Here is a 25,726-nt window from a genome sequence, read left to right as displayed (position 1 = left end):
CATTTAAGTAAATTGATGTATACTCAGAAAAGCATCCAGAAGTTCTTTACAGTAGTACATCCTTCTTAGTTGTAGTTTGTAGTTCAGCAACATCAGATTCATGGTAACTCTAAGGAAGTGCCCGGCTCTCAATTTCTATCTTCTCTGAAAACACCTAGTCTTTAATCAAGACTCATTTAATCATAGCATAAAGAACTACTAAAATATACTAGCTATATGATTAAGCAAAGATGACCTGTTGAATGTAACTACACAGTTTTAGTGGCTACCTTTGTTCTATTGCACTCAGTTTGGAAATGGACATGTTTGTTTCCATAACCCTTATAGCTCTATCTTCTGCAGACAGGAAACAAAATTCAGTCTTATATTATTATAAACTACAAAGAAGTCTAGTATCTATCTAATTTAGTATTCAAGTATACAGAAAAAAAATCAAATGACAACTGCTTTATTATTAAAAGTTACTGAATTCCATAAAGCACACAAAGTAACCTATATTCAACTAACAAAAGTTTGATACATGTATTTAAAAATATATAACAGACATCTGTCTTAACATTTTTCTATTTAAAAAGTAGTAACTTTACATATTTTTGCAATTTGAATTTATAAAATATATACATCCACCCTACTCAAACCAAGCACAAATTTCCATTTCTATTAATAAAATGCACAATCTGTATTTCTGAATATCAAAAGAAAAACTATGTATTAAAAGCCATTTTAATCTGAGCATGCACTTAACTCTTGGCTACTAGATAATAACCCAATAATCCACTCAAATAATTCTTTTACCTGGAGCCTGATAATTAATTTGTATTTATATAAATTATACTTAACTAGGAAGAGACTTGCATTTTCAATGGTATCTGCTAAAACCTACTGAGTTCCTCAATAGTCTCTTTCAGGCTTAAATGACAGGCAATATTATTCACTTTTATATATCAGGAAATCTGACAAGTTATGCCACTAAAAGTTCAGAAAATTTTTAAATTAGGCTTTTGCCCAGGAAAAAAAACATTCAAAAACAGAGGATAAACCTTTCCTCAAAAATCCAGACAGTGTTATATGCCAAGAAACAGAATAAGAACTGGATTAACTTCCCACCAATTTTTCACTCAACATATACAACTGGAGTTATGTTTAGACCTGCTTCTATTCATTCCTTCCATATATTCAAAATTTCAGCTTCAGATAATTATTATATCAACTAAGAATTTTCCTAAGACTATCATGTAATTGACTTGTCACCAAATATAAGCCGCAATACTAAATTTGAGAATTCAATTTACAATTTACACATCACTTACCAGGGTAATAGTCAGAACCATAACTTCAATTTTCAAGACAGAGAGCTAAGTTGAAGTACATGTCTAGATTCCATGTCTAAAGATAAAGTATAGTCTTATCTTTAAATTAATATGCAACGTATGTTAAGAAAGCAAAAGTGTTCCACAAATTATTTTAGAAAAATAACTCTACATCTCAAAATGGTTTAAAGATTTAAATGGAAAATCCCTAACTCATTCATTCATTTGACAGATAAGTAGACTTTGGGAGAGTTCCCACCCAAAAAGAAATAAAACTCCCATATAGTACCAAAGAAATTAATTAGGACTAACAGCTCATTTAGGTCAATTATTCAACAAATTTAGCCTTTTTTTAAATATTTATTTTTGAGTTGTAGTTGGACACAATATCTTTATTTATATTTATGTGGTGCTGAGGATTGAACCCAGGGCCTCACACGTGCTAGGCAAGCGCTCTACCACTGAGCCACAATCCCAGCCCCAAATTTAGCCATTTTTTAAAATGAAATGAAATTAGGTGCCAAGAACATCTATTTTATTTATAGGAAGGAGAATCCTTTTTAGTTTTTTTTTTTTTTTTTTTGGGGGGGGGGCAATGATGGGGATTGAACACATGGCCTGTGCATGCGAGGCAAGTACTCTACCAACTGAGCTATATCCACAGACCTCTTTTTTAGGTTTTAAACAATTTCTGATATAGTAGTCTTCCTTCTTTAGATTTCCTAACCTTTAAAAGAAAATTTAGAAGCCAGAAAAGCAAAGTGTTGAACACTGATACACTGCAAATTTGTGAGAGAGACAGTAAGAAAGAAATAAAAATAAAAGGGTGTTATAAATTTTTTTTTAAAGGACTTCAAAGACGACTGGGGTCAGTGGGTGGGAGATTAAAAGACACTTCACCTACTTCAGATAGATCTCAACCATATGTAACAGAAGAGTACTATAGCTGATTTTGATAAAGAATCTTCAGAAAAGTAAAATATGGTTAATCCTCAATTTTTTGAAAACCAATTTATATATATATTAGCAATTATACATAATTGTAAATTTTAAATATTCAGCTAAGATATGTACAAAAAAATTAATAAAAGTGAGATAGACAAACATAAGCAGCAGTAACCATAAAGGCTTAAACTAGTGACACTGAATTCTTTATTTAAAAAAATTTTTGAACACACAGTACCTCCTCTTCTCTTCTATTTTTAGGAAGAAGTTTTAACAAGTTGTAAATATCTCATTTCTCAAAAACAATAGGCTTTTTAAAAAATAAGACTTGATTACCAGAAACAATATGTAGTTACATACCATTTTCATATCACTATTCATTGCCATTATTTGTCAATTCATCTTTGATGCAATCTGGGAACAATTAAGCAGTCACTAGGTACCTGTTTTAGAATGTGAAGCAATTATCCACTGCAGGTATCTAATGACATATATATATATGTATATGTGTATGTATTTGCATATATTTAAAATTCCGAAGGGAAAAAGTAATAAACTAGTTACTTTATAACAAATATTTATGTACTAACCAAAACAACAAGGATTAAGATCTTTTTCCAGTTGAACTTTTGACTATATAAAAGCTATTTTCAGCACTTTTTTCTGGGTATAAAAATGCTTAATTTCCCTGCGGGCTAAAAGGAAGCATTACACATTACAAGTTCTTGAGAGGTGAACATTAATTCCTTAAGAGCCACAAAATTTATTTTTAAAAATTTCCCTTAAAAAACTGAAAACAATCTTTTCTCATAAAACCTACAGCATTAATCCCTACTTGACAAAATTTTTTGAAAGGGCACCAAGTTCATGATCTAAGCATGCATAAAAAGGAACTGAATGTATTACTGTCTTAACAGAATTTGGCAAACAAGAATGGCCTAAAATAAATAAATAAATAAATAAGGAAGTAAAGAATACATATTTTCTAGGTATGAAAGCATATTCTGCAGGCCTAAAGCCCCAGGGAGGGAAGAGGGTATTAGTATATTCCTATATACATTTCTAGGTATTTTGGTTGTCTTTAAACAACACATTACAGAGATTTTTATTTTTTTATTTTTTCCTTATTACAAAGCCATTACTTGCCCTTGGAAAAGCAATGACTCAGTTAAATGTCTTATGACTTTTAATATGTAACTTACACATAAAATAATTAAATCTAAGTGCAAAGGAATTTTCAATGACTCCTAAATTCAAGGGAGTACTATTAACCTGATTATGAATGGTTGGTGCTCCTATATTTAGGATATTTTATCTTATTTTCTTCTCTCTTAAGCCAGAAAATGTACCGAAATCATTTGGTTTTCTTTTACTTTCCTCTGCTTCATTTTACTTTTATGACATCTATTATGTAGAGAGAGGTATGTTAAAACACTATTATAAAAACTCAACTGAGGCTATATAAGACCTATTAATATATAGTATAACATTGTTATTCTTTGACCTGGTATATTGATTCCTTTGGTGAATAAATGTCACAGGTCATTTCTTTATAAAAGGATTTTAGTAAGAGGATCAGCAATATGGAGAAAGATTTCCCACTCCCCCCTCCCCCAGAAAAAGATCAAGTTAATCAGTAGTTTACAGCAATTATGTAAAATATGAAAATACGTAATTTACAGCTACAACTTTTATGTTAAAAGCTATTAAAAACTAAGAATGATCCAAAGTTGTCTTTTTAACTAGGTTAAACAGGGCAACTGATAAAACTGATAGTGATCACTGTGAGAACTTACATATATCTAGTAAAACAGAAAAAAATGCTTATAATTTTCTAAGTGGTAGTTGCTAACAAGCAGTATAAACAGTGTCCACAATTTGGTGGCTGGCCATGGTTTAAAACTATTTTCAAGTTGTTTCTACAGCAGACATATTTTTGAAGTCTACCCACCCCTGAGTTCAGCAATTATACTTTTAGAGTGTAAAATTATATGCCCTTAATTCACAACATGTATAAAGCTACAAAATGTCATCTACACAGAGATTAAAAACAATTTTTAAAATATTATTTACCAATTATTGATTGGATAGTTTTACTGGGGTACATATTTCAGACCTTTTAGCCAACTGGCTTTTATTTTAAAGCCCAAATTGATTAATAAATTCACTGAAGGATATTTCAAAAAGAGTGCAACAATAAGGCATTAGTAAAAATAACATTGTAGTAGAAACAGATTTTGCATATGTGAAAAGGTAATTTATAAAATACATTAATCACTTTTTAAAAAGAGAACCTAGTTGTAGTATCATTAACTTACATGGTACTGAGAATGGGACCATTCAACATTTTTTTTTTTTTAATAGAAAAACTTTATCTAGCTGTAAGTCTTTTCAACAACAAGAAAACAAAACAAAATCCTCCAGGAAAATCTATATGGCTGTGTGAGACAAATAAGCAAGCATACCATTTTATAGTGTACTTTTGCCTAAATTTTAAAATAAAAATGTCCACACTCTTTTGTTAAAACATTAAGCCTCTGTCAAAAATGTATTTCTTATTTTAGGGTACAGGATCAAAGAACAAGATGATACTTACAGGTAAAGAAATTTTACAAGAAAAAACTTGACAAAAGTTTTTCAATTAAAGTACTATAACATTCAAACTTGACTTAAAATGTAACAAAAGCAACAAGATTGCAAACAAAAATTTTTATGGATTTTCCAAACATAAATAAACGAAATAGTGTTTAGGCAGTAGGGCTCATGCTGATGGCTAGCAGGAAGTAACAGAGTGTAATCTATTTGGAAAAAAAAATCTTTAATGTACAAATAACAAGCCCAAATGATGGACTGCAGCAATTTATTCATCACTGCCATTTTTCTTACTTCCAAAATAAAGCCTTGATTAAATCACTCATACCCTATATTACTCATACCTTTACTTCAGAGATTGAGGAACTATATACAACAAATGAATTTATTTTCACCATAGGGATAACATATTGTACCTCTCTGCCAATGTTACTTGAAAACCTTCCATGTCAAAACAATTTGACAGCAGATATAAACAATTAAATAAATATGCAATGATCTTTCATTACAGTCCTTTAAAGACGCATGTTAATTCATGCTGTTAACCTTAGGATCACAGTGCATAGAATCCAAATATAAACAGTTGGGGTGACTTTCAAAGTAATGTTGGATCCCTTACTTTATTTATAATCCCACCACAGCTGATAAAAGTTCATTTCATAGGCCCTATCATGCATTAATCATTGAGTGGCAGGAGTTAATGAAAACTTTTCCTGTTACAACGTCCATTGCCGGCAATGAACGTCCCAAAACCACCAAGGAAGTCATTGTTATTGCACAATACATGAGGACCTGGAACTTTTCCAAAAGCTTAAAAAAATAAAAATAAAAAATGGAATTATATTTGACATTTCCTGACACCTGCATTAATACTGTATGACTAATAAAAGCATGTCAGTTGCGTGGACTGAACCAGCGATCAACATGCGCCCAGAATGCACACGAGTAAAAATGCAGTAAAAGGAAGTAGTCTTCATTGCCTATAGGTCACTTCCAGTCAAAGGTTAAAGTTCAAAGACTGAATGATCAAAGTGCTCATTTTCTCAGTAGGACTATCTTCTGCTAGGAGGATGATAACAGTGGCATCAACAAGTATCATCTTTAAGAAAAGGAGAAAAAAGATAATTAAAAAGAACGCATAAGCAAAATCTACAAGTTAGTCTAACAGAAAGTCCAATTTGTGTTCAATTATACAGTGATATGTTTTATTCCTTTAGTACAAAAAAGTTTGCACAAACCTTAAAATAATGTATTATTACTTTATATAGAACTAATATGCTTATAAGTTGAAACCATTATGTTAGCATATATTCAGGACATAGCAATCTTAAGAGAATTCTTTTATAGGCAATAAAATTGTAACGAGACAGAAAGTAAATTCCTGCAATGCTATTTAACTGAATGTAAGCTGTGTCTTTAGAACATGAGGTAATTTAAACTTTTTCACCAATGAGATATGATCTCCAAATCAATCAATAGAAAATTAATGCTATTAATTTAATTTCCCTTTAGAAAATTTTCAGCAAGTATATATGTATGTATGTGTGTGTATACACACACACATATATATGCATGCAGTGGTCACTTTAGAATCCCACAGAAGGGGCTAGGGGCTTTGTGGCAGAGTGCTTGCCTAGCACGTGTGAGGAATTGGTTTGGATCCCTAACACCACATAAAAAAATAAACAAAATAAAGGGATGTTCTTCATCTACAACTATTAAAAAAAATTAAAATAAAAAAGAATCTCACAGAATTATTTTGTAATTAACTTCTGGTTGCCTTAGCACATTATATTAAATGTAACATGGACAATTTTTTTTAACTCATGATATATTTTATAAAATTATTTCACAAAACACATCCAAAAGATATTCTTCAGAAAGCAGGAAGACTGGTGGCAACGACAGGAGAGTATTATAAGCTGTAAAGAAAACTCAGAAAATACTGACCAAAAATATTTAACAAACTATTCCATGTCAGAATTGACATATTGCTATTAAAATTCTCACTCATAGAGACTAAACAAGAACCAAAACTCACTGAAGTCTCACTGCTATGCTGGAAAAACTCTTAGAGTATTCCATAATCCCATAATTTTGGGTTAATCTAAAGGGTGAATAATCTAAAGGATGAAACAGACCAAATTTTAAAAATAAATCAGGGGCTGGCTGGATAGCTTAGGGGTAGAGCGTTTGCCTAGCATGCTCAAGACTCTTGAATATGATCCCAGCACTAAAGGGAAAAAAAAAAAAATTGTAAGGTTAGGGATATCTTAGTTACAGAGCATATGCCCAGCACAAGAAAGAAGGCCCTGGGTTCAATCCCCATGAACGAAATAAATAATAAGCAAAAATATCTAATTCATTAGAACCCTTTAAACTTAAAATAATATTTAAGAAAACAGTAGGCAGTTTCTATCCTTTAAGTTGCACGTGTAAGTATGTTTCTTAAAATTATTGTGGAATTTGGAATGAAGAACATACATGTTATAGACGTAGAACAAATGTAAGAAAATGAAGTTTTTTAAAACTTCATGTCTCCAATAAAATACCTTGAAGCAAAGTTTCTTGAAATTAATACTACTAATTTATCATTCTTCAATCTCTATGCTAAAAGATGGTACTGAATTCTACTGAATGTCAAGCTACTAGGATAAACTTTAAGATAACAGATGACAATGTACACAGTTAAGAATTAAGTGACAAAATTCAATTTGAACATAATGTTATCTAATTAATCACAACTAAGCTTGTATCCCCCAAACCATTTTTGGTAGGTGGTACATTAAGGTATTTTTATTTATTAGATGGTTCATTGTGAAAGTTTTCAGTAGACAGGCTTTTGCAGAATGTGCTACCAAAATGACTAGGAAATCTCTGTGAAGCTATTCTTCATATCCCAATCTCCATCTTGGGTCAGATGTTGAAAGGAGATTTAGGATTGATATCATATTATCTGCCTTAAATAAATACCCTAGCTTTGAGGAAAGAAACTTAATAAATATGTTCTGAAGATACAGTCCTATGATCTGACACCAGGACCCAAAGGAATTTGTAGGATTATTAATCCATGATGACTACGTGTAATCAAGAGTTCACAAATAAACTAAGTATAGAGACTGGTATGATTCAAAGCCATGGCCATCCTTTCCCTAAATAAAAGGGCCACAACTGAGGAGGATGGGGCTCATTTGTGACTACAAAGAACAGTTTGTACCTAGATGAAATGATTATTAGACACCAGGACTGTCACACAAAAAGCTGGAGTAAATCCACCTTAGATCAAGACAAACATAGATTTACAAAAAGTTATAAAAGACCATAATACTTTTAGCCTCTTAGCTAAAGTATCTGTGAACAAGCTAATAGCTAGAAAAATAAAATCACCTATTAATGATTGATTTTCTCTGGAATTATAGAAGCTCCTACTAAAATTGCATTCTTAAATATACAAATTGTAAGTTCCAAAGAAGTAACATTTACTATACCTAACTTCATTGTGCTTCTGGGAAATACAAATGAGAGAGAAAGCTGTATTAGATAAGAATGGTCATTCAAATTTTCCCCAGAGTATACATAGGAAACTAATCTCCATATACACTCCCTGGGACACAAGATTAGAAAAAAAGAAATACAATAACATAGGTCAGTAGATATTAAGTGGGATGCTGCCACCAAGAAAGAAACTATATTTATAGTTATTTTTTGTCTCTCAAGAATTCAGGGAATTAAAGCTTTCTTTCACGAACTGATTCAGAGTAGGCAGATAATAGAATCCCTATGCAGCAGGAGCAGAGGGTACAAACTGTTTTAAGTTTGGCCTGAAAAATTTTAATAAGTGGTTTTATAACCTTAAAGGGTAAAACCAAAAGGTTTATAATATAGGTAAATCTATGACAGAAGGTATAAGGCGGGAAGAAAAGGAGTTTGATTCTACCAATTTGAGATAATTTTATGCTCCTGCATATAAATGAATATTCTACATAGAATATAGTCCATGGTTTAAAAAAAATACAAAAACAAACAAACAAACAAGATATTGCTCTACTCCTTGACAAATTAGAGATTTATCAGTTGGTTAGATGTGCTATTTAGACACTATTCCAATTTATTTCCTAAAAAAGAAGTCAATACTCAATAACAACCTTAAGCTATAGTTTGAAACTGACCAATGTTCCAACTTTTTATCACTTTAAGGAAAGTGCTCCAAGAATCACAGATGTGGGTTTCTGTCTGTGGAAAGCAATTGCTCATGAAACTAAGCTTAAATATGCTGAATACTGGCCCCAGAAAACAAATGGCTTGTGTTATTAATGGATTCTATTTGGCTTACCTAATTGATATATATTTATGGTTTAACAAAAAGATAATTTGTACCTTTATCAAGAACAATTATTTTAACATATAACTTTGGGACCTCAATCATTCATTCTTTTGTGCACTCAATCAGATGAGGCCCTGTTTTCTAAGGAAGATTCTAAGTCTGAATCACTAGTAAATTTCTCAGTTCATTTGTATGCTGAAGTGAGTTATCTATTTCATAAACCTATTTTGGTTAGCTTTTTTTTTTAACCCCATTCTCTCTGAGCAATTGATTTTTCAAAGCATATGGACCCCTGCCTTTAGTAGCAACACATAATACCTGCATTTCAATGCAGATATGATATTAATTCCTCAGTGAACAGAAATAGACTTCTGGAAAACACCTTGATAGTAAATGTCAAGTAAATAACAATTAAGGAAAGTATACTCACCAACAAATGCAACTTTTTATATCCAAAGACTCTCAGCACTAATATTGGTTATACTTTTTAAACTTTAATACATTGTATCAAAAAACCTTGAAAGAAATATGCATAGTAACATTATGGTAGCAGGCTTGACCTAATTTTCAAGGGATACTAATTAATAATATGGAAGATCACAAATTTACACTGAAAGAGGCTTTTTCTAAGAATCCAATCCTGGTATCTAACAGCTCAACTTTGGCACGAAAGCTGTCTTCCTCTTATACGACCAGGAGGCAATGAATTCATATTTTTATTTTAAGAGTGTCTCCATCCTGTGATTAACACCATGTAGGACAATTGTGGAGCCTGATACCTCAGACATACAACTCCACTTAGTTTCTAGAAACTGAAATGCTAAGTGTTCCAATAAGTTTATCTAATTCCAAGTAAGCTTTTGTTCAATCTCTGGTTTTGTTTTTTGTTTTGGAGGGTTGGGAATTGAATCCAGAGATACTCTAACACTGAGTTATACCCACAGCTCTTCAGAGACCCTAAGTTGCTGAGGCTGGCTTTGAACTTGCCATTATCCTGCCTCAGCCTCAGAGTCAGGAGGATTATAGGTGTGCACCACTGTACCCAGCTGACATCCGAAAAGTTTTAATAAACAAAGCTGACAGGCTGGGGTTGTAGCTCAGTGGCAGAGCGCTTGCCTAGCATGTTTGAGGTACTGGGTTTGAGTCTTAGCACCATATACAAATAAATAAAGGTCCATCAACAACTAAATGTGTGTGTGTATGTGTGTGTATTAAAATAAAAGTTGATGGGTTATGCTTTCTAAGACTATGACTACCTTCTTGATAAATTATCCAGATTCAACTATAATGCTAAGATAAGCTCTTATTCATATAGCTTACAACTGCGCCATTCTGATGTAGACAATAAAGTGCTACACAGTTGAAATGCCTTGAGTTTTTTTTTTTTTTTTTTTTTTCCCCTCTACAGCCATCCTAGTTGGATGACATCAACAGCAGCTCTACCATCTTGGTGAATTACAAATATTATTGTTCCTTGTTTGCATATGAAACTCATTTAAGCAACAAATTTGTCCCTTAAAGGGGTAATGCTGGCAATGAATAACTTAGGTATTCAGGGTTCCAGCAGGAAGAGAAAATATATTTGGAGACAATAAAGTCACTGTAAGTCAATAAACCAAGGATATTTTAAACACAATTATCTGAAAATGAAAAAAAAATTACACACACACACACCTGGGATTGGAGAATGAACTAGAATAATTACATTGAGGTGAATTAAAATCCAATGCCTTGGGCTGGGGCTGTAGCTCAGTGGCAGAGCACTTGTCTAGCATATGTGAGGAACTGGTTCGATCCTCAGCACCACATAAAAAATAAACAAATAAAGGCATTCTGTCCATACACAGCTACAAAAAAATTTTTTTTAAAAATCCAATGCCTTGTAAAAATGGCTAATTTATATTGGGAATAAGAAGTATTACTGACAATATTAATTCCTGTATACACACAGGTTATTTTACATTATATAAGTAGTTCATTTAATTTGAAGCTTCTTTGGGGGTGGGTACCTGGCTTACATAGAAGATTATGTATCCCTGAAGTAAAAAAAAAAAAATACACCCTGTATCTTAGTTGGGAAAGCACAGATTTCTCAGTAACAGATAAATGTAAAAAAATCCTACTATGAATTGTACATCATTGTAAGGACTTATTTTTTCTTTAAGGACTTAATTCTTGTATTTATTTTTTCACTATATGACCTTTCCCAACTTCTTATTCAAAAGCAAGTAAGAAGAAATTCTAAAAGTATTCTTTGATAAAGAATTTCTCAGCTGTGCACTGTGGTGCACGCCTGTAATCCCAGGGGTTCCAGAGGCTGGCGCAGGACAGCGAGGCACTCAGCAACTCAGTGAGACCCTGTCTCTAAACAAAATATAAAAAAGGGCTGGGGATGTGGCTCAGTGGTTGAGGACCCTGGGGGTTCAATCTTCAGTACCAAAAAAAAAAAAAAATGAACTTCTCAGTTAGGTGTGATGGTGCATGCTTGTAATTCCAGGGGCTTGGGAAGCTGAGGCAGGAGGATCATGAGTTCAAAGCCAGCCTCAGCAACTTAATGAGGTCCTAAAGCAACTTAGTGAGACCCCGTCTCTAAATAAAATATAAAAAAGGGCTAGGGATGTGGCTCAGTAGTTAAGTACCACTGGGTTCAATCCCTGGTACTTAAAAAAAAAAAAACTCAATATTTTGAACATTCAACGTTCATCAACAACTAAAGGATATTTGAAAACATTTTATCTTTTTAAAATTCCTTTTTTGGGCAGTGAGGAAGGAAAAACAGGAATAGTGCCCTCTAACGATAGGGTGAGATTGGAGAGAGGGTTGTACTTTTAAAATATGCTTTTAAAAATGCATTGTTCTTTAGAGAAATGCAAATCAAAACTACTCTAAGATTTCCTTAGAGTAAGATTTTCTTACTCTTAAGATGTGGGAGAAGAGGCCCACTCATACATTGCTGGTGGGACTGCAAATTGGTACAGCCAAACTAGAAAGTAGTATGGAGATTCCTTGGAAAACTTAGAATGGAACCACCATTTGACCCAGCTACCCCCACTCCTCAGTTTATACCCAAAGGACTTAAAAACAGCATACTACAGGGACACAGCCATATCAATGTTTATTATCAGCGTAATTCACAATAGCTAAATTATGGAAACAACCCAGATGCCCTTCAGTAGAGGAATGGATGGGGAAACTTTGTTGTATATATACACAATGGAACATTACTCAGCATTAAAAGAGAATAAAATCATGGTATTTTCAGATAAATGGATGAAGTTGGAGAATATAATGCTAAGTAAAGCAAGCCAATCCCAAAAAACCAAAGGCCGAATATTTTCTTTGATATGAGGACGCTGACTCATAATGGCAATGGTGTGTGGGGAGCATGGGAGGAATGGAGGAACTTTAGATAGGGCAAAGGGGAGGGACGGGAAAGGAGGGGGCAAGGAAGTAGAAATGATAGTGGAATGAATTAGACATCATTACCCTAAGTACATGTATAAGACAAGAATGGTGTGAAAATACTTTGTGTACAATCAGTGACTTGAAAAACTGCACTCTATATGTATGAGTAACATGAACTAAATTGTATTCTGCCATCATGTATAACAAATTAGAATAAGTAATTTAATAAAAAAATAAAAATGCATTGTTCTGCTGAGCACAGCAGTACACGCCTATAAATTCCAACTTACTGGGAAGATGAGTCAGAGGGGGATTGCAAGTTCAAGGCCACCCTGGACAACTTAGTGAGATCCTGTCTCAAAAAATAAAATGGGCTAGGGGGTGTACAACCCATGTAAGAGTGCTTACTTAGCATGAGCAAGGGCCTGGGCTCAATCGCCAGTACTGACAACAAGAAACAAAAACAAAAATGAAACACACGTACACACATATTAAAACAAAACAAAAAAAACCCCACTTTTTTCCTTTATTATATTTTTTAAAAAAAATTTTTAGATGTTGATGGACCTTTATTTTATTCATTTATTTATGTGCAGTGCTAAGAATCAAACCCAGTGCCTCACACATGCTAGGCAAGAGCTCTACCACTGAGCCACAACTCCAGCCCCTCCTTTATTATATTAAAAAAAAAATGATCCACAAGAAATATTTTATATATGAGGTAAAAATTTAAATTTATTCCTTCCCAGATGATTTAAAATAACCTAATTACTAAATAATCTTTCCCCTTTTCAGTGATTTTTAATGCATTCAACAAATCTCAGTATACAACAGTCTAAATAGAGTAATTCTATACAATAATTATATATGTATATAAATATATATGTTTAGTTGTAAGTGATATCGTAGGACACAATACCTGTATTATTTTTAAGTAGTACTAAGGATCAAACCCAGGGCCTCACATGTGCTAGGGGAGAGCTCTACCCCTGAGCCACAAACCACCCCAGCCAAAGATCTACATGTTTTTTATAGACTTTTTTTTTTTTTTAGTTGTAGATGGGTACAATACTTTTATATTTTTATTTATGTGGTGTTGAGGATTGAACCCAGTGCCTCACGCATGTAAGACGAGCACTCTACCACTGAGCCACAACTCCAGTCCCAAAGATATATTTTTAATGTTTTAGTGCCTGATAAATTCTCCTCCATTACCTTTATAGTTCAAACTTCAAGCTTTGCTCTTACATTTATTTTTCCAAAATTTTAAAAAGCCAATGCATATCATTCCGCTAGATTCTTACTGAAATTACATTTTTTTAAGAACAGTATGTTTTCTCATTAAAGTATCTCTGCTTTTTTTATAGTTCTTAAAAACTTTTTTTTTTCTTTTCTTTTAGGTCTCAAGTATTTCTCATTAGCATTATCCCAAGTTTTCATATTTGTGTAGCTCCCATGAATGGCATTATTCTTTCACTATATTTTCTAATATTTAACTGCTGGCATAGTGCCACTACATTGACTCTATTTAAACACTTGGAGAACTAAAGTTTAAAATTCAATCATTTTATGTGAGGGTAGAGAAGGTTTCACAGTATATGGAAAGATAAGGGGAGAAAGGGCACATTCCTGTTAGTTTTGCCAATTCTGATTTCCGGAAACCAAAAACCACCATAACCACCAACAACTGGGAAAACAAATAATTTTTTTTGTATACAAAACCACACAGAGTGATTTTTAATCACTTGCTTCAAAGAGTACACTGAGAAGGCTAGTGCCCAATGGTAAAAGATTTGTCCAGCAGGCATAAGGCCCTATAATTGAATAAACCCCCACTGCACCCCATGAAAAATAGCACATAGAAGAATATCAACTTTTTGCTTTTAATTTAAAATACCTCTTTCAGGAAGCACTGAGATTAGTTTAGAAATGATTCTAGCAGTTCTGAATTAGGAACAACAGACACTTGAAATTACTGAGTACTTAACAAAGGTCAAATTATCAGACCTCAACTTTTTTGACAAAACTTTTTCTTTTTAGTTCTACATGATAGTAGATTCTATGTAGATATAATTTATACAATCATGGAGTATATCTTATTCTAATTAGGATCCCAGTCTTGTGGATGTATATGATGTTGAGATTCAGCCCAACCTTTTTTTAGGGATAATACAATCCAGAAAGCTTTATTTAATTTAACAGGACATCCAACCCACCCCACCCGCCAAACTATTAAGAGTAACAGAATTAAGTACACAAGGCATCAAAATTACTTCCTTAGCACACACAAAGCCCTGGGTTTAATCCTTTCTGCAAAAAATTAAAAAAAAAAAAGGAAAAAATCTACCTTTAATGACAAGTTTCTTAATAGCTAGGTTCTATTTGATCTAAAGATTATTAAGGACTTCCTTTGTGCAGTAAAATGGTGTCAGAAAGTTACTATAATGCCTTATTTTACTTATATGATGGCTATGATTTTGTTTGTTCTACTAAAAATCTAGTCTAACTTATCCATAAAATATCTTGTAATACTTTAAAAAACTATTGTTCATATTACAAATATGTATCAATTATATCTTCATTTTCCCATCTCTTAGAAAAACAGATATATACTCTTTTAAATCAAAATACTAAAAGTTATCATTACAAATTAAAACTGCTTACCATGATACCACCATTTTGTTTTCTTTGGATTCTTGTTACATGTTCGCACATAAAAAGAATTATCTGGTGGTCTTCTCTGAAACAAACAAACAAAAAATATGAGTTTAAGTAGGTAAGTTCTAAAATAGAATAACTAAAGGGGTGATAGTTTTAATAAAAGCTTAAGCAAAATTATTAAGGAATATGTAAAAACAATATAAACATGACAGCATAACTGAAACAATAAAAACTATAAATGTATTCTGGAAATGTGGACTTTTGACACCTAAATTGCTACAAAACAAAAAAACGAAAAAAAGAATAGTGTTGTATTTATGTGTTCTGGGTTAGGTTCCACTGGAAAATGCCCATCAACCAAAAGAAAGATAATAAGATATTTGAAGCCAAATTTGTTACAGCTTACTTCCCTATGTAATAATTACTTTTGCAAACTAATTAAAACAGTAAAGACTAATTAAGGTTGTCTGAAGAACTACAGCAATCTATAAACCTTCACAAAGGTTTATTACTTTCTTGTTACATCATATCATTAAGGACAGACACAAAGATCAAGACACTGGCCTGTTAATCATATGTACAGACTGAAATAATATGAGCAACAATGGAAAGAGAATATCAGAAATAGTGATGTCAACAACACTCAAAGTAGATTATGGAAGAGATTTTTCCTGCAAACTGTTGGATAGTAACTAGACAAAAGAAATATGAGATTTTCTAAAAAGATCTGGAAACGTCAAATTTATATTATTAAAGTTATCAAGGGAATGTTTATAAATCATATGACAGATATCCTCATCCATTAGCTTCCTTTTGTCTACTTTTAGAACTATTATGACAATGATTTCTTTTGCAGTTTCAGACTTAATTTCTGCTTAGCTAAGCTAATAAAATGAAATATAAGGGAATTCTTTATGAGGCTAATCAAAAGAGACATCATTTACAGAAGGCCCACTGAGAAAGCAATGGTAAGAAGGACTACCTATATAGCAGAAAAGCAGTTAACCTGACACTTCTAAAATCCACATATATAACTATCATCTTAGTTGAACCTCATAATGTCCTTAATTATGAGTTTATATTAATAGTAATTTCATTTGATAGAGAAAGAACATTTGAGGGCTTGGGTTGTGGCTTAGTGGTAAAGTACTTGCCTAGCACATGAGAGCACTGGGTTCGATTCTCAGCACCGCATGTAAATAAATTAATAAAATAAAGGACCATTAACAATTAAAAATGTGTGTGTGTGTGTGTGTGTGTGTGTGTGTGTATAAAAAGGGGGCCTAGGTTGTGGCTTAGCAGTAGAGTGTTGTTTGCCTAGCACGTGCAAGGCCCTGGATTCGATCCTCAGCACCACATAAAAATAAATAAATAAATAAATAAATAACCCCAAAAGAACATTAGAGCACAGATGTTAAACTATCCCAACACTTCCCTGTTGGTAAATTTGAGAAAACTCCCAGAAAAAAATCTGTATTATAAAATTATATTGCTATTTCCTTTCATAGAAATCTAGCGCACTGCAAAATAAAAACAGTAAGTACTTAACAAACATTTTTTGAATTGTATAATATATCACAAAAATTCTGACTTCTAGATTATCATCTTGGTTAAATGTATTATAGAAAGATTCTACTTAAAGTTTATCAATAATTTAAATGATTAGTCTTTTTTTTTTGTTTGTTTGTTTTAGTACTGGGAATTGAATGCAAGGGGGCTAAATTACTAAACCACACTCCCCAGCCCTTTTCTATATTTTATTTTGAGACAGGGGCTCAATGAGTTGCTTAGGGACTCACTAAATTGCTGAGGCTGACTTGAATTTAGTGATCCTCCTGCCTCAACCTCCCAAGCCATGGGATTATAGGCATGCGCCACCATGCAAGCTAAATGATTAGTCTTGTACTAAGTATGCAAGAAGCACAAGTAGCAGACAATTAGAATGAAGGGAATGATGTACCATGCTCTGGTTTTTAAGAGGAAATCAGTACAATTAAATATAAACAGAAGTTAACAATCACAAGGCCCCTGCAAGAGCTATGTGTAGATACCACTGTTCATCAAGTCTTCGTAACTTTTTAAATTAAATCCTACAGTTACTCACCTAACTTTCTTATGGTCATTAAGCATAAAAGAAATAGAGAGAGCCCTTTAACTGCAAAGTGTTCTGCACATAAATTTAAAATATGTGCACATGTGTGTTGGGGGGTGGGCGAAGAGAAAATATAAAAGCAAGAAATGAAAAAGAATTGTTAACAAAATTAACAAAAGCTCAATTGCAGCTTTAAAATGCAGCTTAGAAAAACCCACAACAAAGAGGAAAATGAAGTTAAAAAGTAACATTAAGCCAGGCTCGGTGCTGCATGCTTGCAATCCTGGGGACTCAGGATTGAGATGACAGCCAAGTTCAAGGCCAGCCTGGATGACTTAGAGGGAACCTGTCTAAAAATGAATAAATAAATAAAAAAGGGCCGGGAATGTAGTTTGGTGGTATAGAACCCCTGTTTTCAATCCTCAGTACTGGGGGAGGTGTGTGTGTTAATATTAGATATATACGCCTTATTTCATCTAAGATATGTTTTTTTTCTGCACACTTTAATATTCCTAAATAGGGATATATGTCTTTTAATTATGGTGTCATAGTTTGCCAGTGTTTTTCTTATATGATACATATAAATTGCATATAAAGGGCTCTTAATCCCATAATTAAAAAATACAATTCAATCCATTATTTCCCATTATTTGAACAAAGAATGGTTTTCTTTGTTTTTTAAATTGAACATCAAGAAACTTCTTATGGACCTAACATTCCAAAGTCACTTTGTGAAACAGTGGCTTAAGAATGTTTCAGATTCTTCATAAATTATCATTTTAAAAATAACTATTTATCTTAAAGGTTCTCTAAATGCTAATAAAAAACCAGCAGTCCATCAGTTTAATTTGGAGAAGAGGAGAAAAAATGCTAAACACAGTCTAAGGCAAATCTGTTCCTCCTTTTAGCAGTACAAAAGGAAACCCTTGTGGAAAAGAGACTTTAAAATGTACAAATATATAAATATTAAGCTACACTAACCCTTAAGCAGAAATGATAAGAGGGCCAGAAACAGGATTCAGATAACTTTAAAGGGTATGCTAAATTTAACTCATGAGATTTTTCATTCTGGGCTTTTCCCCACCTCCACCAGAAATACAAGTCTGTAGAGAAAGGGAGTAGGGAGAAGAGAAGGAAAGTCCTGAAAATTCTAATAGTAACGGTCTTTTTCATTCAACCTAATCATTTGGATAGTAGAGTTCTGATCTCTGGGAAATAAATACCCTAAAAGGCTGAGAGAATGGGAGCTGGCAAAGAGGTGACAGGAACTATACTTATTTCTGGGTTTTCCATTGGGAAATCTAGAAATAAGAATTTCTTGTACACTTTGCCTCGTGCATGCTTATGGAAATAAAATTCAGATTATTTAATAACATGTGCACAAATTTTCTTAAAACATAAAACAGTAAATCTGACTCTTAGCCCATATAATGTTTAAAATTTCTATTTGAAACTTCATATGTGGAATGAAAGATAATCAAAATAACTTTCTAACTTATTACTAAACATGACATTCCCTATAATTTTAAAACAAAAAACATGAGTCCTTCCTTCAAATAAAAGTAATTATGCATTAAAATTGTTAATCTACCTAAACTGAAAGAAGAAATATTACCTGGAATAATTCTGAAAAGTCCTACCTTTTCTTTGCAGCTGGAAAGCATGCTAATAATGCTAAGACAAACTGACTGGACTGAGAGCGCTGGGGACCAGTCTTCTGTTAGAATGGATAAACAGATATGACCATTGCTATAAACATGAGGATGAACAGGAATATTTTCACCAGTAAACATGACCTAAGAAAGAATAAAATTCCATTAACACTCAAATATCCTCTACTACCAAAAACTAAATATTCTCCACATATAACAAGTTTTGATTAAAAAATAAAAACAAACACACCAAAATTAGTCCCAGGAAAAGGATAAACAACTGATTATTTATTTTCATTAACTTAGTAAGAACTAGTTTCAATGAATGAATGAACATGTTGTTGGGAGTGGCTGAATTATTTTATATTTCAGTTACTTTTCATAAATTCCCTTTAAAATTTTTAAATTTCAATGTATTTGTTCACTAGTGAAAGAACAGTTTTTCAAATTCGACTCATTATTCTCTGTATATAAAAATCATACACTAAAATTCCCAACAAAAGAATTCAATTTTGAGGCAGTATTAATTACAGGTAGTAGGAATGCCCCCTACCATTTGCAACAATGCTCACACCTGATGTATATATGCAAAAGGAAATAACTTCAGTATATTCCAACTTCCCTCACACATCTGGCTATTCACCAACAAGGTTGAATGAATCCTCCAATTACTTGCTATTTTTCTTTACCTTTCCTTTAAGGAGTACATAAAAATTCAAGAGTGAGATATTTATTTTTGGAGTCCTGGGGATTGACCCTTGGATCTCATTCATGCCAGGCAAGCACTTTGCCACTGAATCTACATCCCCAGCAAAATTATTTTTATATAAAAGTTAAATTTATGTAACCCACCAGTCTTTAAGAAAAGTTTATATGTTAGTACTGCTGCAATTCACCAGGATCTTTTTTTTTTTTTGGTGGTGGTGCTGGGGATTGAACCCAGGGCCTTGTACATGCAAGGCAAGCACTCTCCCAACTTAGCTATATCCCTAGCCCAGAAATTCTTAATTACTGATCTTACCCTAAAAAGAAAAAACCAAACATTACTGGAAGATCTGACTAAAAACACAAATTCAGGGTTCTTACTTTAACAGGTAGATTCAGTAGGTTTGATGAGACTTTTATAAATCTCATCAAGTACAAATTAATAATTCCCAAACCAGACTTAAATCTCTCAGCCCTTACAAACTATCAAATGTAGCAGAATATCAGTAAGTATGTGTCCTATATTAAGTTATGACAGAAACTCATAAAATATATATTGTTCTTCACATACATTTGTTTTGTTTTGTCTTTATGGAGAGAGAAAAGTATGCCCATGTTTTGAATGTGAGAGGAATTCACTATAAGATTTGTAAATATTTTTAAGCTATAGTTATAAATCTAACTTTATTACAATTTTACAAATATTTACATTTTAATAAAGCAGTATTTTCATACAATTTGTAGTCTTCTAAAATTTTAGATATACTAACACAAAGAACTAATTTTCTTGGCTGAAGCTAATATATAAGAGAAAAATGATTATTTCAAAAGTATGATTTTTCCATACTTGCATAAACTTTTTTTTTTAATTTTCTCTTTTCCTTTAAAATTCTGGCTATATACCTCCATTCCCGCTTTAAAAAAAAAAAAAGGTTAAAATAAAGCTGAAAAATAAAGCCTTAAAGTAAGAGAAATCAAAGTTATTTGTCCTACCCAATTACAAAAGACACTCTAGCTATATTCTACCAATGCCATTTATCTCAATTGCATGTATCAGACCTACTGTACTCTTCACATTTTTACTAAAAGTATTGCTCTATATAAAGAAATAACTGCACAATAATCTTGCAGTTCCAGTTCCACATTTTTAGTCTGTCCACAATTAGTTTTTTAAATGAAATTTTATTTAATAAGTATAAGCAATAATTTATTATATGCATTTGCACAACATATTGTAGATGTCTAGAATGGAAATTTACAAAATCTCACAGAATGGGGATTTAATTTGGAATATTCATTTTGCCATAAAAAGCTCTTTTGATCGGAATGGTATTTTCATTAAGAACACAAGCAATGTCTCTAGAGATTATTCCCTGGCCACAATTACTTTTTAAAGCAGTCCCCCCGCCCTCCCCTAAGTCTCTTTATCAACAAGAAGAATAATGCTCTTAAAGTGCCAAAAAAATAAAGAACTGCCAAGTTATCATCTTAGGCAAAAACAATCAGTATATCAGCAACCACTAAGGAAATACAGACAGACAAACAGGAAGGTTATCATGACATGCTTTGACTAGACAATTCACAAAGCAAAAGGAAAGCAATATTCTTCTTGGAGAGAAATTTTTTTTTTTTTTTGACTGAGGATTGAACCCAGGGGTGCTTAACCACTGAGCCATATCCCCAACCCTTTTCAATATTTTATTTAGAGACAGGTCTGAGAGTTGCTAAGCGCCTTGTTAAGTTTCTGAGGCTCTCAACTTGCGATACATCTTCCTCAGCCTCCCAAACTGCTAGGATTACAGGCGTGTGCCACCGCTCCAGGCTTGGAGAGAAATTCTTATAAATTAACTCATGTGACCTGAGAGCCAAGATGTATGCCATGAGCAAAAGGAAATCAAGACAGAAGAGAAAGAAAAGGAATGAGTGGTAGTAGACGACACCTACAGCAAAATCAGCACTCTATAAACAGAAAAGAAAAAGAAATCAAGAAGAAATAGCTCTGAAGTCAAGAGACTGAAATAAAAGTAAACCCAATCTTAATAAACCCTTATATTTAAAAAGCAGAGGCATTTTAACATGCTGCATGCCACGCAAATGCATTCAGTCTGAAACCTGTAGCAACCAAAAACAAGAGAATTCATTATTTCCACATATTATAGTAAATCCTAGGGCCTAACCTGCCAGTTACAGAATTTAAGAAGTTTGTCTAAACATGGGAAGGTTCAGTTTACATGCCAGAGGTGAGTTCCTGCAATAAAAGAAAAAAAGTTTTTCAACAGTTTATATTTGTGTAAAAGGCTGGTAAGTACAGTTTCTACAGTTGTTGTTGTTGTTTTTTTTTTTCTTCCTGTAGTTGTAGATAAAAAAAAATATTTGTTTATTTTTTTATGTGATGCTGAGGATCGAATCCAGTGCCTCATGCACACTAGGCAAGCGTTCTGCCACTGAGCTGTGGCCCCAGCCCCAGTTTCCACAATTTTAATGTAAACTTTGTTACTACGATTTTCTCATGTTATGGGGGCAGTAACCAAGGCTGAATTTCTTCAAGTGCAAAGAATTATCCATCCTTATTTATTTAATACTAAGTACAAGCCCAAAGAGGACATTTCAGTATTTTTAATGCAGCTAATTAGAATGCTCAAGAAATTTGTTTCTGTTTAGAGTTCAAAATATTTTTAGGGTCCCAAGTAGCTGATAAATCTATCTAGGACTGATGTAACAACTGAATATAATGGATCTGAAAATAGCTCAAGGGATTTGAATTTTGTTTTAATTTATTCAGATTCAAACTAATTCTACAGATCAAAACAGTTAATAGCTGAAAATTGTACACATTTCCCATTGCATAAACCAAATTAACTAAAAAGAGAATTTTTGAAGACATTTTAGAAAAGAAATCTTAGATCTAATGTATATAAATAACTGAATTTCTGAGACTGTTAGAAGTGCTTCTCAGATGTCTCTAAGTTTCCAAACATCTCCCTATTAGTGTGGTTCATTTTTCAAGAGCAGATGAGAAAGATAAGAGAGAACTATGCTCAGGATAATTAGGGAAGTAAGTATGCATACTCTACACCCAAGCTAAAATTTTAAGCAGGTGAACCTCTGGGTAACTTTTGGGTACTGTGCATGCAATATCTACTAAAATCTAAACTGAAAGCCACTACAGTGATAAAAATCTAAAGAATGAATACTGCTCAAATTTGACATGGTCTAAGAATAGTTCAATCTTATAATTGCCAATATTTACTTTGCCTTAAAAAAGATTAATCAGTAATTGAAACTAGATCCATAATTGTAAATAATGTTTATAAGTTTTACCAAAAACTTCAGCATTATTACTAAGAACAAAATAAAGGATTAAGATCAGTTAACTCTAATATGAGAATTTCTCAATATCAGGGGCTGGGATTGTGGCTCAGTGGTAGAGTACTCGCTTAGCACATGTAAGGCGCTGGGTTTGATCCTCTAAACCACAGAAAATAAATAAATACATACATAAAATAAAGGTATTGTGTCCAACTACAACTAAGGGAAAAAAATTTTTTTAAAAAGAATTTTTGAATATTAAATGCAATAATGAAAGACCTTAAATATTGAGATTTTATCACAAAAAGGGCATTCTGTATTCTGATTAGTCATCTGGAGGTAAAGGCAGTCACCTAATTATAATGCACCCAGAGAAAGGCTAATACGATTTCAAGACAGATCAAACCTGTATATATAATAAACAACACAAAGTTATAAAAGCTGATGTCTTTTATACACAATGGAGTATTACTCTGCATTAAAAAATGACAAAATCATAGAATTTACAGGGAAATGGATGGCATTAGAGCAGATTATGCTAAGTGAAGCTAGCCAATCCCTAAAAAACAAATGCCAAATGTCTTCTTTGATATAAGGAGCGTAACTAAGAACAGAGTAGGGTCGAAGAGCATGAGAAGAAGATTAACATTAAACAGGGATGAGAGGTGGGAGGGAAAGGGAGAGAGAAGGGAAATTGCATGGAAATGGAAGGAGACCCTCAGAGTTATACAAAAGTACATACAAGAGGAAGTGAGGGGAAAGGGAAAAATAATACAAGGTGGACAAATGAATGTCAGTAGAGGGGGCAGAGAGAGAAGAGGGGAGGGGAGGGGAGGGGAGGGGAGGGGAGGGGAGGGGGGATAGTAGAGGATAGGAAAGGCAGCAGAACACAACAGACACTAGTATGGCAATATGTAAATCAATGGATGTGTAACTGATGTGATTCTGCAATCTGTATATGGGGTAAAAATGGGAGCTCATAACCCACTTGAATCAAAGTGTGAAATATGATATATCAAGAACTATGTAATGTTTTGAACAGCCAACAATAAAAAATTTAAAAAAAAAAAAAAAAGCTGATGTCTATAATCTGGATACCAAGGTTCCTCTCTATGGATAACATGAGGGAGTGGTAAGCAGACAATAGTACTTATTACAACTACAAAAATTCAGCATACAAGCCGAGAGTTTAGTACTGTAATAAAAACTAAATCATATTTAATTACATATGATTTTGATAGTTTAAAATAAAAGATAAATAATTCCATAAATGACTAGGCCTTAAAATGTTATCACAGTTTTCAATGCAATTCTCCCTTTTGAGTCCTCTATTATATATCAGCAGAATCAATATTAATCGTTTTCTCTGGGATTCCACAATTATCTCTACCATGCAGCTCTACATGTATTGTAAAGACAAAATTCTTGGACAAGATGAAATTCAACTTGAATTCTTTGATGGGAGTCATTCTTTTCCCTTTATACTTGTTTGTCTATTCTATTAGTCTTCTCCTTATTTTCCCTCTACTTCATCCCCAAGTTATATAGGAGGTACAGAGGAAAAGCAAGAGTTAAGACACTAATGACTAGGGTTCATTGTTCAACTTCTTGCTCTTCAGTTGTCCTGAATTTTAGGCAATAGAAATTGTTATTCAAGAAAGCTTGAGCTGGACATAGTTACACATGCCTGTAACCAGTGACTTGGGAGGCTGAGGCAGGAGGATTTCAAGTTCAAGGCCAATCATGGCAACTTAGTGAGACCCTATCGCAAAATAAAAAAATGAGAAAGGGCTGGAGTGTAGCTCAGTGGTAATGTGCCCCCTGGGGTTTAATTTTTAGTACCAAAGAAAAAAAAAGAAAAGAACACAAGCTTGATCACCATTACATGAAAGCAAAGAACTACACTAAATATAAAAGAAAGAATGAAGACACCATAAAAACAGGTTTTGGATCCCTGTAACAAAGTGGGGTCTGTATAAGGAAGGTGTAAATAGGAGGAAGGAATGAGGAGAAGAGTGATTATTCCTTTCCCCTACTACTTCTAAAAGTTTAAGACAAGGGAGGTGTAACTCTGGCATTGTTCTTGGCATCAATGAGACTTCAGGACCACACAGAGTTCTCTTTACTGTTTAAATAAATATTCCTCATAATATTTCTAAAATATCTATAGTCTTTTCAACAGAACTTAGATTTGAAAAGTTTAACAACAACTGTAACTGAGACACTTACAAAGTAATAAAGATGCACTTCAGATATACTTCTTACAAATAAAAAATTTTGACAAAAGAAGGAGTATACTTTATAGAAGGGACGAGCTCCTAATGTGGAGAAGGTAGAAAGGAAAAGCAAGATTTAAGACACTAAGCTTGAGGCCTTTAAGTTTGATTGGAGACTGACTAAATATCCAATGCCTATCAAATAAATATCTACTTCTTTCACATTACAAGATTCTCTTTGATTAACCTTAAAATATCCTCCCAATCACTTTTATACTCCTTCATGTATCTATACATAAAAGTACAAGAGCATATGTGTTCACAAATATCCAAAAAGACAAAGTCCTTTCATGTCTTGCCCTATATGTTTCACATAAACTCTTTTGTGTCCTTTGAAACCCAGTTCAACCATTTCAGATAGGTTTCTTTATTTCCTTAGTCCTCTAAATTAGACATTACTTTCCCTTTTGCTCCCAAAGCCTACAATTCACACTTAAATTTATTGTCCCTCATAG

At 32.9% G+C, this 25,726-nt stretch overlaps 1 protein-coding gene across 1 annotated transcript in view; it reads right to left on the bottom strand.

The window, feature by feature from the left end:
- Positions 1–432: 432 nt before the first annotated feature.
- Positions 433–25,726, bottom strand: part of Ube2w (ubiquitin conjugating enzyme E2 W) — a 60,471-nt gene continuing 35,177 nt past the window's right edge. Inside the window, exons 4-6 of the mRNA XM_027949600.2 lie at positions 18,970–19,125; positions 15,241–15,316; positions 433–5,946 (exon numbers count right to left, since the gene is read on the bottom strand). Coding sequence (XP_027805401.2) covers positions 5,933–5,946; positions 15,241–15,316; positions 18,970–19,125 — 246 coding nt within the window. The 3' untranslated portion in view covers positions 433–5,932. The remainder of the gene's footprint in view (positions 5,947–15,240; positions 15,317–18,969; positions 19,126–25,726) is intronic.

The sequence above is a fragment of the Marmota flaviventris genome, chromosome 15 (genome assembly GCF_047511675.1).
Source record: "Marmota flaviventris isolate mMarFla1 chromosome 15, mMarFla1.hap1, whole genome shotgun sequence".
Taxonomy (NCBI): Eukaryota; Metazoa; Chordata; class Mammalia; order Rodentia; family Sciuridae; genus Marmota; species Marmota flaviventris.
The sequence above is the reverse complement of the archived record's forward strand: the minus strand, read 5'-3'. Positions and strand labels throughout refer to the sequence as shown.